This window comes from Sabethes cyaneus, chromosome 1 (genome assembly GCF_943734655.1).
Source record: "Sabethes cyaneus chromosome 1, idSabCyanKW18_F2, whole genome shotgun sequence".
Classification (NCBI taxonomy): domain Eukaryota; kingdom Metazoa; phylum Arthropoda; class Insecta; order Diptera; family Culicidae; genus Sabethes; species Sabethes cyaneus.
Genome location: NC_071353.1, coordinates 162,305,694 through 162,318,847, shown reverse-complemented (window position 1 = coordinate 162,318,847; position 13,154 = coordinate 162,305,694). Strand labels below are relative to the sequence as shown.

The following is a 13,154-nucleotide window of genomic DNA, read 5'->3' as shown; positions in this document are numbered from 1 at the left end:
TCTGCTCCGCTAGGCGCTTGGCAGGGTTTGATCAAATTATGGAAAAGCGGAATACATTTTGTAAATTCTTCTCACCGTATTTTCAAAAGAGACACGTGAAATGTGAGTGATGTAAAACGCTGCTACAATTTTTCAACCAGTAATATTCTCCTATTGACAGCGTATTTGCCGTATAACGAAATATTACATGAACATTGCTCTAAAATAACATTTACAGAAAACTCAGCAACTATGTTTCGTAAACAACAAATGTTTACGATACATTCAGGCTGTCAAAGTAGTTACCCGTCCATGCCAATGTAATCAATTTATTCGAAATCTGCACTGATAAATCATTGAATCGCACTTTTGCCCCTCCTTACTCTAAAGTATAAGGCCAAGTGCGCTACCTTGAGTCACCTCCGTTAAGACAGATGGAAAGATCAGGCTTGTTATCAAAGTGTTGTTTTTTACCACTTGTTCGAAGTGTTACATCTGTCAATCTCCTATTGGAACGATTGATCTAATATAATTTATTCAAACTAAGTTACAATCAGTTGCTTTTAGATTAACCAGAGCAAAAACAAATGCTCGCTCCTAGAATAAAAAATCGCATTTTTCGTCGGAAAAACGAGAACATTACGGTCAATAGCAGGGCACTCCGCGAGACCGTATGAGAGAGACCGAAGGGACCACTTAAGTTGTGTACGGTCCGCCCGATCTAACCTATCAGCTTTTGTACCATGAATGCGGTCTGCAGTTTAGCAGTAATACTGCGACCGCTGTGAAGGGCAATTTTCTTTTCGCTTTAGGTCTGGCAATGGCCACGGACGCAGGGTCTCTGCGTTCGTGGCTCACCCACCGATCGATGCGATGGATGCTGTGTGTAAATGGTCTCGATGGAAGGCCGCCCGCCGCCCTCCGCGCTGCGCCAAAAAATGATGAATGGATTGGAACGGTACCTACCTAATTCTGTGAATGACAGACGGCCACCAACCATCAACGTAGGTTTTTTTTTTGGGGAGGCTTCACTCTTATTTTTTGAAGTGTGCCAATTTAACCTTTGCCGCCGGCCGGAGCTAGATTGTTAGCCACTTTCATTATTGCTCCCAATTGAAAGTATCTTAAATGACAGACTAATGGCTGGGTGGTTGTGTTTGTGTACGTGTTTGAAGCCGTGCAAAACTAATGATTATTGGGTTCAATATTGTTTTCAATCGATTGGAATGGTTGCTATGGATTCGGACCCGCATGTTGCGTTGCAAAGGTGACGGGATTGCTTCGATATGGCAACGCGAGCTGTAGAAACTCGTAACCGCACAGATTACTGTGCTTGACATAAGACGTTTGCAAATTTCTATCATAGCATAGCAGCTTTGTTTACGGTTAATCTGTCACCGGAGATCAATGTCGTAGTGTTCATAAGCAAGGTGAACTCGTTTAGCTTAGTTCCCAACTATCCAGCGAGCAAATGTTGAACGTTTCTCAGGCAGCAGCGCCAGTAAGGAATTTTGATTACACTTTAATGATTAATCTTCTTCGGCTCGTTTGTCAATAGTTCGAGAGCGCGCGCTTCGCGCAGGCAAAAGAAAAAAGTTAGCAAACAGTCATAAAAATTAGATTACGTGTAATTTGTCATATTAATCGAGCTAGTTATGCTGCCGTGTTGCAGCACCGGCAGCAGCACCAGCACCAGCACCAGAACTGCCGTTTAAGGCAAGAACTCGAAAACAGCCTCGAAAGCCTATTATTATCGACCTACAAGCTACTCGACGATGATGACGACGACCGATGCTATGGAAGCCTCGAACGGGGGCAATCGAGCGAGCTCTCGGGTTCCGCCGATTCGAGTCATGCCATTTTGATCGAACGGTGCCGCGGCACCTGTCCCGCCGCGGATTGTCATGATCATGACGAAAAGGAGACAGAAAAACAAAACCACACCACCCGCCGCCACCGCCGCCGCCGCCATCCATCGGCTCGGTTCGGTTTCGTCGTCTAATAGGAGCAGCAGAACAGATCATTGATCCGAGTGACCCAGTGGCATACAACAACCCTCTGCATTCCGAGTCTTCCAGTGTTGGATTACATCCTTTCGATCTGTTATTTGTTACGATCGAGCTGTGCCGGCTTTGTGACGACGCGACGGTGCGGTGTCTCCCGACACGCCCGCGGCGGCATTCACCGTGGCACACTGTGGTGCATTTTTGCCAAATTGGCTTACGGTTTGTCTCCCGGAAAGTCGTCAAATGATTTTTGTTTAGTTTTACTTCTACTTTATCACCTTATTTTAACTTTAATGACCCTCCAGCTAGCAGCGGGACCCCTTAAGGCTGCTTATAACGTGATGTAATTAAGACCGATTGAGAAATTAATGCAAGAACAGTGCAAAAAATGTAGTGTGACTGGTTTTTTTTTTACCAAGAACTGCTGCAAAGGGAATAAATACTAATACAGCTGCTCAGGCAATGCCAGAGCCCTACAAAGGATAAAGTTGGACACCAATTTATTACAACATCCAGCAGATCCGTTTAGTAAGTTGTTTTGTATTATTTCACCGTGGATTTTATTTTGATTTTTTTTTTTATGCGCTGATTTTGTGTCAACATTTCGTCAGCTTTAACGATTATTTCGTAAATCTTTGTAAGGCAAACATCATTTCAGCTCTTAGATTCATTATTCAGCAGAGAATCCGACAGAGACCGTCAACTTCGAGGTAGACCTTGTACCCGTTCGATAAGCGCTGTTGACGAGGATGCTTGAATAGTGAGTGTTAGGGCCGTCTGGAGACCAGGACGAACCAAAACGATTCGAACAGGATTTCTTGGACTCCTCGCATTGGAATCGTATTGTGGATTTCTGCATGAGATTCGTACCGAATGCCTTGCTTATAGATTCTAGTATGAGAATCCAACAGGCGAATCCCCAGGAATCCTATAACTCGGTAAATGATCGATTTCAATAAGAAATCCATTAAAAAATTACAAATGTGCTAGTATGCTTTAACACTACAAAAATGCCCAAGAACCGCCAGCAACGGCACTTCATTGGATAATTTCAAGGATTTGGGAGGAGGAAAAACTACCGAAGGAGTGACTGGAAGGTTACCGCGGCATCGTTGCATCGTCTATCCCCAATAACAAGAGAATTCGTAGGGCAATATCAGGCGGGTTTTATGGGACCCGTGCTACTACGAATCCAATTTTTACTCCCCGACAATTCCTCCGGAAATGTCGAGAGTACAACGTGCCCACGCATCACATTTTCGTAGATTTCAAAGCAGCATACGATACAGTTGAATGCAAACAGCTATGGCAGATAATGCACGAGTACGGTTTTCCAAACAAACTGACGCGGCTGAACTACTTTGGAGCGAGTGATGTGCGGCGTGCACATTTCGGGGACACTTTCGAGCCCTTTCGAATCGCACAGAGGGTTGCGGCAAGGGGATGAACTGTTCTGTCTGTTATTCTATATCGCTATTGAAGATATGATCCAGCGCACGGGCATCGAAACGAGAGGAACGAACTTCAGCAAGATTAGCCAACTCCTAGCCTTTGCAGGCGACCTCGACATCACTACTAGATATTTTTTGGACGGCAGAGGCAATCTACGCCAGACTAAAAACGGAGGCTAGGAGGATAGGGTTACAAATCAATGCGTCGAAAACCAAATATATGGTAGAAAGAGGCTCCAGAGAAACCAGAGTTTGCCTCCAACGGACAGTGACTATTGATGGCGATTAGGGCTGCCTAACCGGTAGTACCGGTAGTACCGAAACCGGTAATACCGGCCAATTTTTGGATACCGAAATACCGGTTTTGGATCCGGTATTTGCTAATCGACTTGTTTTTTACAATTCCTTATTCGAATAAGAACTAAATTTGATGAAAGATTATAAAACTCTTAGAAAAACAACTTGGTGGTAATGCCGACGGGATTCTTCGACTAGTAACAATGAAGAGAGTGAAATTGTGGATTAAATAATTGTAGCTCTAGAACCCGTTTAAAGCACAGTAGAGTAACTTTGTTGTAAAAATGTTTCATTGTATGAGCCAGACGTCGCGTTTCAATTTATTGTTGAACAACTTGATATTCAAAAGCCACCAAATTATTCGAAGATCGAAGATCAGGGCCAAAAAACGTCACTTACAATAGTAAGTTGTTATTCAAGAATGAAGTAATGAAGCTTCAGATTCAACAGAAGCAGCGCAACTTCGTTTCAAAACTGGCTTCAATCAGCGTTTCAATGACGCTTTTCACTTCATCATGACGGCCGGTTTTAAAATTTCATTTGTATTTCTCTATCAAATATTCAGAAAAAAGTCAGCCTAGACTTTGAATGCAATTGAATTGATTTCCTACAATTTAACGCATATTATGATTAATCTACTCAACATCGACAAATCGTGCCTGATTGTCAATCGTCGTCATTCGACACAGTCAGTAGCTTCAGCTGAAGCTGGCTTGAAACGTTCTGTTCAACAAATGAAACAAGTCGCTTCATGTATGACGCGAAGGTAAGGGAAAGTTAGCTTCATTTATTTGTTTCGACGATGCCGGGCTCTGATCACAATACGGGGATCTTTGCGCTTTTTGAGCATTCTTGCCGTCAGAGGATCTGCCAGGAAAGAATTTGGAATATTTTTCAAGTCTTTCGTGTGATACATTGATTAAACAAGGAGATGAAACCTGCATCCCACAATCTTCGAATAGTGGGATTGATAACAGAGAAGAAAGGTATTTGAGAAAGATGATGAAGAGGATGACGAGATGCAGGAGTTCTGATTTGGGGATGGAGAAAAAATTGTTGAGAGGCTGTAGGAGACCGGGGCATTAATTATGCTGGAAGCTACAATGCAAGATATTTTGTAAATAATTAAAGGCGGGTTTCCCTACTATAAATTTTAAGAAATGAATGGAAAGTTCGTGATGTGCTTAGAGCCGTTCGCCAGACATCGATGAAAGCGGAAGTTTTTTTCAATTGTTGGAAGTGTTAGCAATAAAACTCGTTCTAGTAAGGGAATTTAATCGCTAAGAGTATTATAGATGCTCAAATTCTACTTTGCTAAGCAACAATACTGAAGTTAAAGTTCTTATTTGTTAATTTATGTTAAATTTTTACTTTTTACTGATTACTTCTTACATCTTACTTTTTATTTCTTCTTTCTTCCTTTTTGTTCTTATTTTTTAATACTTACTTCTTATTTTTCAGTTTTTCCTATGTGTTATTTTTCGTTTCTTATACCGTATTTGCTATTTCTTTTGATTTCTTATTTGTGTTATTTTATTAATTATTTTTATATTTTTAAGTCATGTTTCTTGACTCTTGTTTTTTTATTTCGTTTTTTAATTTTTTGTATCTTTATTTTTTCATTTTTCCTATTTCTTATTTTTTACTTCTTGCTTCCTTTACGTCTCATTTTTTGTTTCTTATTTCCCTTTTCTTATTTCTAATTCCATATTTTTATTTCTTACTAGCTGGTTACTCGATCTTACTCGGGCCCCCTTTGTCTCTCAGCCACTTGTACATCTGTTATTGTACCGTGACCGCTCCTTACTCAGCGCAGCTCCTAATTCTGCGCATTTTTCTTTATATAAGTATTTTTTAACATTGTGCATAACTATGATCATTGCGTTATTTTTTTATAAATGTCTGTTGAATATTACGCCATTATTCACAAACGGGCCATAATATTTGAGAGCGAAATAATTTAACGTGAAACTGAAAGTATTTTATATGGCAGAAAACATCGTCGTTAGCACCAACGTTATGATTGCCCTTCTAGAAAATTAAGAAATTTATGATCGAAATTCTTTGCAATGATCAAATTACCCAGCATAGTTTAGAAAAAATAATTAGTTTTAGTCATGTTTTAGACAAAAAGAGTGACTGCATGCATTGCTTTCCTTACAAAAATGCGATGCAATAATGCGCAGATTTAGGCACAGATTTTTTATTCATGTTCCAAATTCTGCGCAGTAATGTATCCTACGAAAAAATCGCGAAAGAATACGCAACCTCACCTAAATGGCTGAGGTATAGAGGCATGAAAATTCAAGTGGAATCTTTAACTTACATTGATTGGTACCCTGTGCTGTGTCTCGGGGTCCGAACCTACGAACGCCAATTCATGAAACCATGTCGTCTATTTTTTTCAATGTCCAACCTCCTGGGACTGTCAGAGAGTGGGGAAGTGGTTTCTATATGAAAACACAATTTTTAGTATTAGTCTAAAGTGTAATGTTCAGTATGCAGTAAAAAAACCGAACCAAATCGCGCTTCACGGTATCGAGAATCAAATATTTAAATGAGGCAATCAAAATGATAACAATATTCCTTTGCCACCCGGACAGCACAATAAGGCTGGATCAATGATTTAATTATGGTAATGGCTAATGTCGGATTTTTTGGTGTGCTTTCAGCGTATAAAGACCTAAACAGTATGGCAGGAGTATTTATTTTCACTTTTTGGGTGCGCAGAATTAGGAGCAAACATGCGCAGAATTAGGAACAGGGGCAAGAAAGTGCGCAGAATTAGGCACCGTGGATAAGTTTACAAAACGAAAAATATTGTCAATTTTTGGTCGACTTATAATTCCCATATTTTTTACCAGATATTATAGACCGAAGCACTACACATTGCTGCTATCCACGTTGTTAATTTAAATTTAGAATACTTAGAATAGCGGAAGAATCATAAAAATGTCTTAACTGCGCAGAATATGGTACGTTTACGGTACCTTTTGCATTGTTTAATTAGTTTTATTTTACATAGGAATCAAAGATATACCAATTCTAGATGAACCAAGTATATTTCGCTAATTTCTTTACTGTCCGGTTATACAGGACAGGTTGGTGTCCGGCCATAGGGGACACCACACAGTTTCAAAAAATTAGGTTTTTTCTTCAGAATCTTGTATTTTCATGTCAAATTTAAACTGTTTCGGAAAACAACTTTATCAAGCCAACGTTCAGAAATACCACATCCTTTATTTTTTAAAAACGTTTGCAACTGAATTTTTGTGAAATTCACTCGATTCTCTCTGTTTGAATGGTTGAACCGTTCGACAGTTCTCATTTGCTTACCATTTGAAACTAAGTCGTCATAATTGGAATACCATGAAATCTTACAATTTACTAGTGTTCTATGCTTTCCAAATATTTTTATCAATCTTTGTTTTTGAGAAATTCTAGTGTCCGGCCTTAGAGGTTGTCCGGCCATAGAGGACTTCCCCCTACGTCTGTTGTTGTGACGAAAATTCTCAGAATACAAGAAACAAAGCCCTTTTTGAACCCTTCATTTGAACATGTCTATCATTTGTTAGCTTCTCCATCCTGTTGTCTCCCAGCCAGGGCTTCGACCGATCTTTTTTTTCTACCGCAGTCACGCGCATTCAAGGTCACACATTCAAGGTTTGGTGGTGGAATACGAACGCTATGCATAACACAACTGGCAGTTTGCTCAGTCAAACGCCGATTGCACGCAGTAGAACGAACGCGTTCTAAAGCTTTTTAACATTTTCGTTTTGATCAAGCTGCCTGGTACTCAACATTGAATGAAAATGGCATAAACCGCATATTTTATTTAATTTTTAAAGAATTCAACCAAATCAGCAAGAGCTTTATATTAAAAACCACAATCGGCCATCGGCCCATGTTAAGCTGAAATGGTCTTGAACCGTAATATGTAACTGGAAATTTAATAGGATTATCTCATTCAGCTACAAACCATAATTTTGTACCAGAGTTTCCATCAGTATAAACCGATTCACTGTTTTCCACCTCCAATACATCCTATCCTCGTTTGGCAACTGCCTTTTTGGTATTCACAAATTTGTTACGTAACTATTCTCATGACTCCCCCTCCCCCCTGTGTAACAAAAAGTAACGCAAGCTCGACCCCCTTCCCTACCCCCTAAGCGTTACGTAATTTGTGTACGAAGCCTTAGACGGCAGCAGCGCAAGCGGCAGACTGACTGGATTCAAACAACAGTCAAATGATCGTTCAAAAAGCGGATTTTTAATGCGGACAGTTCGCATTCACGGCAGTCACATTCAACTTGCGATCCCTTTTCAAGCCCTGCCCCCAGCCACTTGTAAATCAGTCGTTTTTTCGGTAATCCCTCCCCATGACCCCTGCGCCCTATTGCCTACTAGCCACATGCGCAACTGCAATTGCGCTCTAAATGCATTTTTAAGCGATTTTCGGAATTTACGCGGTTTTTTTACACGGTTTTGATTTACGCGGGACGTATCCTTCGCGTAAAAAGCGACTTGAGTTTACTCACATTCACTTTTATGTATACAGATTTTCCATTTTTATTTCTAAATTCTCGTTTCTTATTTTTATTTCTTATTTATCATGTTTTATATCTAATTTCCTATTTTCTTCTCATTTCTTTTTCGAACGACGTATAGAAGTCGTCTTATTTTTTCTGTTGGAGAAGAATAAATGCTTAATGCGAAAAATGTAGATTCAGGTAAACAGTCTATAGACAGCTTAGTGGTGTAATTGGTTAAACAACACACTCGACTAGAGATTGAGAACCGTGAGTTCGACTGTGACCTTCGCTAAGTCTATATTTTTGGCCTAATATCAAGAATTTTTCAGTTTGCCTGAATCTACATTTTTCGCAATAAGTATTTATTCTTCCCAGACTTGTCATTTCTTATTTATTGTTGCTTGGTTCGTGTTTCTTGTGTTTTGAATTTTGTTTCTTGTTTATAATTTTTTCTATCTATTTATAATGTTTTTGGAATTTTCGGAATTTCGACCTTCATATAGATTGAATGAGAGAGTGATGAAGATGTATGAGAGAGGCAGTCTTCAAGGTAGCATGAGAGGAAGAATGACAGAGAATAACGATAAAAATGAGGATGATGATGAGAGAGATAGTTAAGGTAAGAGAATGAGAATAAAAACACAGTAAGAGAGAGAGGGAGAAAAATAAAAAAAAGTGGGATTAAAAGTGAAAATGAATGAAAATGATGGAAAAATAACGAGAGAAAAAACTGGAGAGAGAGAGAAAGGCGATCAATAGAGCGAAAAACGAAAATGAGAGAGCGGAAAAAGAATTAAAGGATAAAAAAGTGACAGAAAAAAGAAAATTATTGAGCAAAATGGAGTGGAAGTGGGAACAAATAGAGAGTGACAGAGTAGAAAAAATAATGAGAGAAAGTACAGAGGAGTGCAAAAAAGATAAAAGATAGAGAATAAGAAAGATGAACAAAGAGAAGAGAGGAGATAACAAGGAAAAATAGAATAGAAGAAAAAAAAAGAATGAGAAAATGAAGGAAAAAGAAAGAAAATAAGAGATGAAAAAGAATAAGAGATAGTAAGAAAAGAATGTTGGGATCGCTGGATTTCGAGTTTTTGAATTTCGGACCTGCTGACTTTTACAATTATGGATTATGGTTAAATCCGTAAGCATTACTGTTCATGGTCGATCAAATGGCTTTCTTCTGAACTTAGAGAGTCATCCTTTTCAACAATCTAGATAATATTAGTTAGGCTGTGCTGCTATGAGCTGTTGATCATTTATGCTGCAACAAATTCGAATCACAAAATCGCGCATTAGCTATTCCAATTTAATTTCTAATTGATGGAAAAAACTTTTACACCCAACTTCAGAACTTTAGTCATATTAACAACAATCACTAATCCTTCGAATGTAATCCAGCAAACACCAATTTTTGTCACGGATTTGAAAAAAAAAGATAAATTGAAGCTCTTAACACGTTACCTTTTTTTCTACGGCAATCAATTTCCATCTAAACGGAGCTAATTTTCGTCGTATGGAATTGTTTCCAGGGAATTTGATCTGCTCGAGGGGAGTGTTGGCCCCGATCAGTGATGCTGTGAGTGTTCGCTCGCTCGATCAACCTGTGCCAACCGAGTGTGTTCGTGATCCAAACCAAACCACCATGGCACAGTGATTTGTTCTTTGTCATACCGATCGACCGACTGAACGAACGAACCGATCAGCCGATCGGTCGACCCTTGGCAGAAAGACATAGAACCGTGTGCCGCTGTTGCCGTCGCCGTCGCCGTCGCCGGTGCGGTCTATAATTTTCTTCCGAAGTCTTTCCATTACTTGCCATGGTGCCTTGTTGGTGCACCGATCGGTTCGGTAGGACACAGTGTGCCATGGGAAAAGATCACTCTCGGCAAAGCAGGCGACGACGATCGCGCGGCCGAGGGAGTGGCCCCGGCAAGTGCATCAGTAGTGCTGTGCTACGAATTGCCGTAAGCGCTAGGATAGTTTCAGTCAGACAGTCAGTCAGTCAGGAGGGGTTTAAACTGTATTATTATGATTGTTTTTTTTGTTCGATCGTAGCGGGTGGCTCGGGTGGAACCATTTCGTTGACAAGTGCGACTTCAAGCGGAAATTTACGACAACTACTGACTGCATGAGGCTGAGTTTGGTTTGGACGGTTAATCCGCAAACTATGTAAACACACAGCAGCCGGCCGGGGCAGAATTTGTGTGTGACCTTATTCTTTCAAAAGGCTGCTATGATTAATTGCATCTAAAATGGTACCCTATCTGGGTAGCAGAGTAGCGTTTGGCTGGGAAAATCCATTCGCTCGTGCTATTTACCACTTGTTTGCAACCGTGCAAAATTCGTCTCGAATGGCAATTGTCGTACGCTAACTAAGTCGAATCTCGAGTGCAGCGATCACATTTCTGGGCGTTTAACCTAGCAATTCAAAACTGATGGCCACATTTAATGGCGGTACCACATGGTGCGCGCAAAATCCGTCGATCTAGTGGAAGACAATAAAATTTAATCGCGAATCATCAATAACCACGGCATTGTGAACGATAATCATCGGTTATAAGCCATTGGCAAGGCGATTTGTTTTTCCAATTTACGTCGGAGTGCAGTTTTCTAGGGTAATTTGCGAGAAATATTGATTGGTTGAACAATAACTTCTTCTACAAATCAGGCGCTCGAAAGTAGTTTGACTGTTGTGAATCGAAATCGAAAGAACTCTGGCATCGAATGGTGGTTATATTGATTGTTCTTCCGTCGCCAACATGCCAAACACTGCATCATCACCATCATCGCCAGCATCTTCATCATGAACAAAAACATCAGCAGCAGCAGAAACAGCATCATCAGCATAATGTCCATTTTGCCCATCAGTACCGCAACCAAAGCAGCAACCGCAAGCAGCCATCCTCCACTGCCGAGCGGGGGGCTAATCACTCGCAGCGAATCCTTTGGAGTCCGACTGCGACGGCATCGCCGACGGCCGGTGGTTCCCGTGTTCGGTTAACGTTCCATCACTGTTCCATTCCTAGTTCGCAGTCAAGAAGACATGAGCAGCATCAGCGACGAACGGTAGCGCCTGCCGTTAGGCAGCGAATAGATCATAATAATAACAGCAAACGATATCAGCAACGCTTCAAACAACAACAACAACAACAACACCACTCAGCAAATATCAAACCTTTCTCCAGTAATAATGATAACAACAACAACAACAACAACAGCAGCAGTCGGTTGCGTCAGACCGGCACTGAACCTCGCAGCAACCTGCGCTACACTTCACGAGTAATTATTTCCGATGACTTTTCGCAGGTGGACATCAAATCGGACGACAACGAGGTCGAGGCAGTCAATCGGGAAGGTGAGTCAGTTGATATTTTTTAACTTTTTAAATGTACACTAGAATTAGCAAACGAGACTGCACGACTATTGGAGCACAATTTTCATGGACGGAACTATTATTTTGCGGCATAAAAACTGCTTTTGAACTCCAAAAATTCAATAGCAACTAGTTGAAGCTTGAATCATGTTTAGTTGAGATTTGGCATTCCGCATGAAAACCCTTGCAAGGCTTTATAGACATTTTAAGAACATAACGATTACTAGATTAATAAATATCACGAATTATAATACATTTTGTTCGGTATCAAAGTCGGCAATCATTCGTTCAAAGATTGATTTTTTTTAAAGAATACGAAAGGTTGACAAAACAACGATTTTTGGAACCACCCCAAATTAGACCACAGCCAAATCAAAACGCCAAATCAAAAAAAAAATGTAAGCGCCCTATTCCCTCTGTAACGAAAACCAGACCCCTGACAGGACGTCATGTTTTCGTAAGCAAGAATTGCAGCTCACTCCCTGATCACTTTACATAAAGCTGAAAGTAACACATGTGCACCTATACTACAGCTAGTTCAAGCACCTCACAAACGCTCTTTTATTCGGGGCCCCGGATTAAAATTAAAATTGATGGTTACAAACTTAAAAATATTCGTGATCCAACAAGGTACAGGTGTCAATGCCATGGGTAAAGCCCCACAGCCGTAGTTGAGGGTATTATTATACTCTTATGGTAGTTTATATGGCCATAGTTAGTAATAATTACCACTGCAAGAGTGCAATAAAACTCAAATTGTTACTTGGGTAGTACATAACTGTTAGCGAAGACTCTAACAAATTATGCAAGATTGCAGTCAAGACAAGCAATCTGTAATGTAGTTGCATCTCATAGATTTCTGTTGGAGAAGAATAAATGCCAAATGCGAAAAATGTACATTCAGACAAACTGAAAATTCTTGATATTAGGCCAAAAACATAGACTTAGCAAAGGTGAGAGTCGAACTCACAGCTTTCAATCTCCAGTCGAGTGGGTTGTTCAATTGCACTACTAAGCTGTCTATAGTCTGTGGTCTACTATCAAGATTTTGTTAACGCTTGCTTGATTGCCTATCAATCTGTTGCAACAAATACAGTCAACAAAAATATACTCGCGCTGGATAAATGTGCGAATGAATGGTAGAATCAGAAAAGCGTTCAAACAAAATCTTGATATTAGACTAGACCACAGAGTATCGACAGCTTAGGGGTGTAATTCGTTAAACAACACACTCGACTGGAGATTGAGAGCGGTGACATCGACTCTCATCTTCGCTAAATCTATATTTTTGGCCTAATATCAAGCATTTTCAGTTTGCCTAAATCTACATTTTTTGCATTAAGCATTTATTCCTCTCCATTCAGAAGTATGTTTTAGCCTGGAAAAATCGTAGGATGCTAATTTATTTTTGCTTATCACAAAAATACCGACGGATTAGGTTGAAAACTCCCTAACTTTCGGATGCAACTGAATTTATTTAAAATTAAAGTTAAAGGTGGATTAGAAATCAAACTTT

The 13,154-nt window shown here is 40.0% G+C and overlaps 1 protein-coding gene across 3 annotated transcripts in view; it reads left to right on the top strand.

The window, feature by feature from the left end:
* The window catches only part of LOC128733073 (uncharacterized), a 162,160-nt gene that overhangs the window by 21,421 nt on the left and 127,585 nt on the right, over positions 1 to 13,154 (top strand). The window contains exon 2 of one of the 3 annotated variants that reach the window (XM_053826664.1): positions 10,934 to 11,620. In XM_053826664.1, coding sequence (XP_053682639.1) covers positions 10,990 to 11,620 — 631 coding nt within the window. In that variant the 5' untranslated portion in view covers positions 10,934 to 10,989. Of the gene's footprint in view, positions 1 to 10,871; positions 11,621 to 13,154 lie in introns of all 3 variants that reach the window. The other 2 variants (XM_053826666.1, XM_053826665.1) reach the window with 2 other exon arrangements.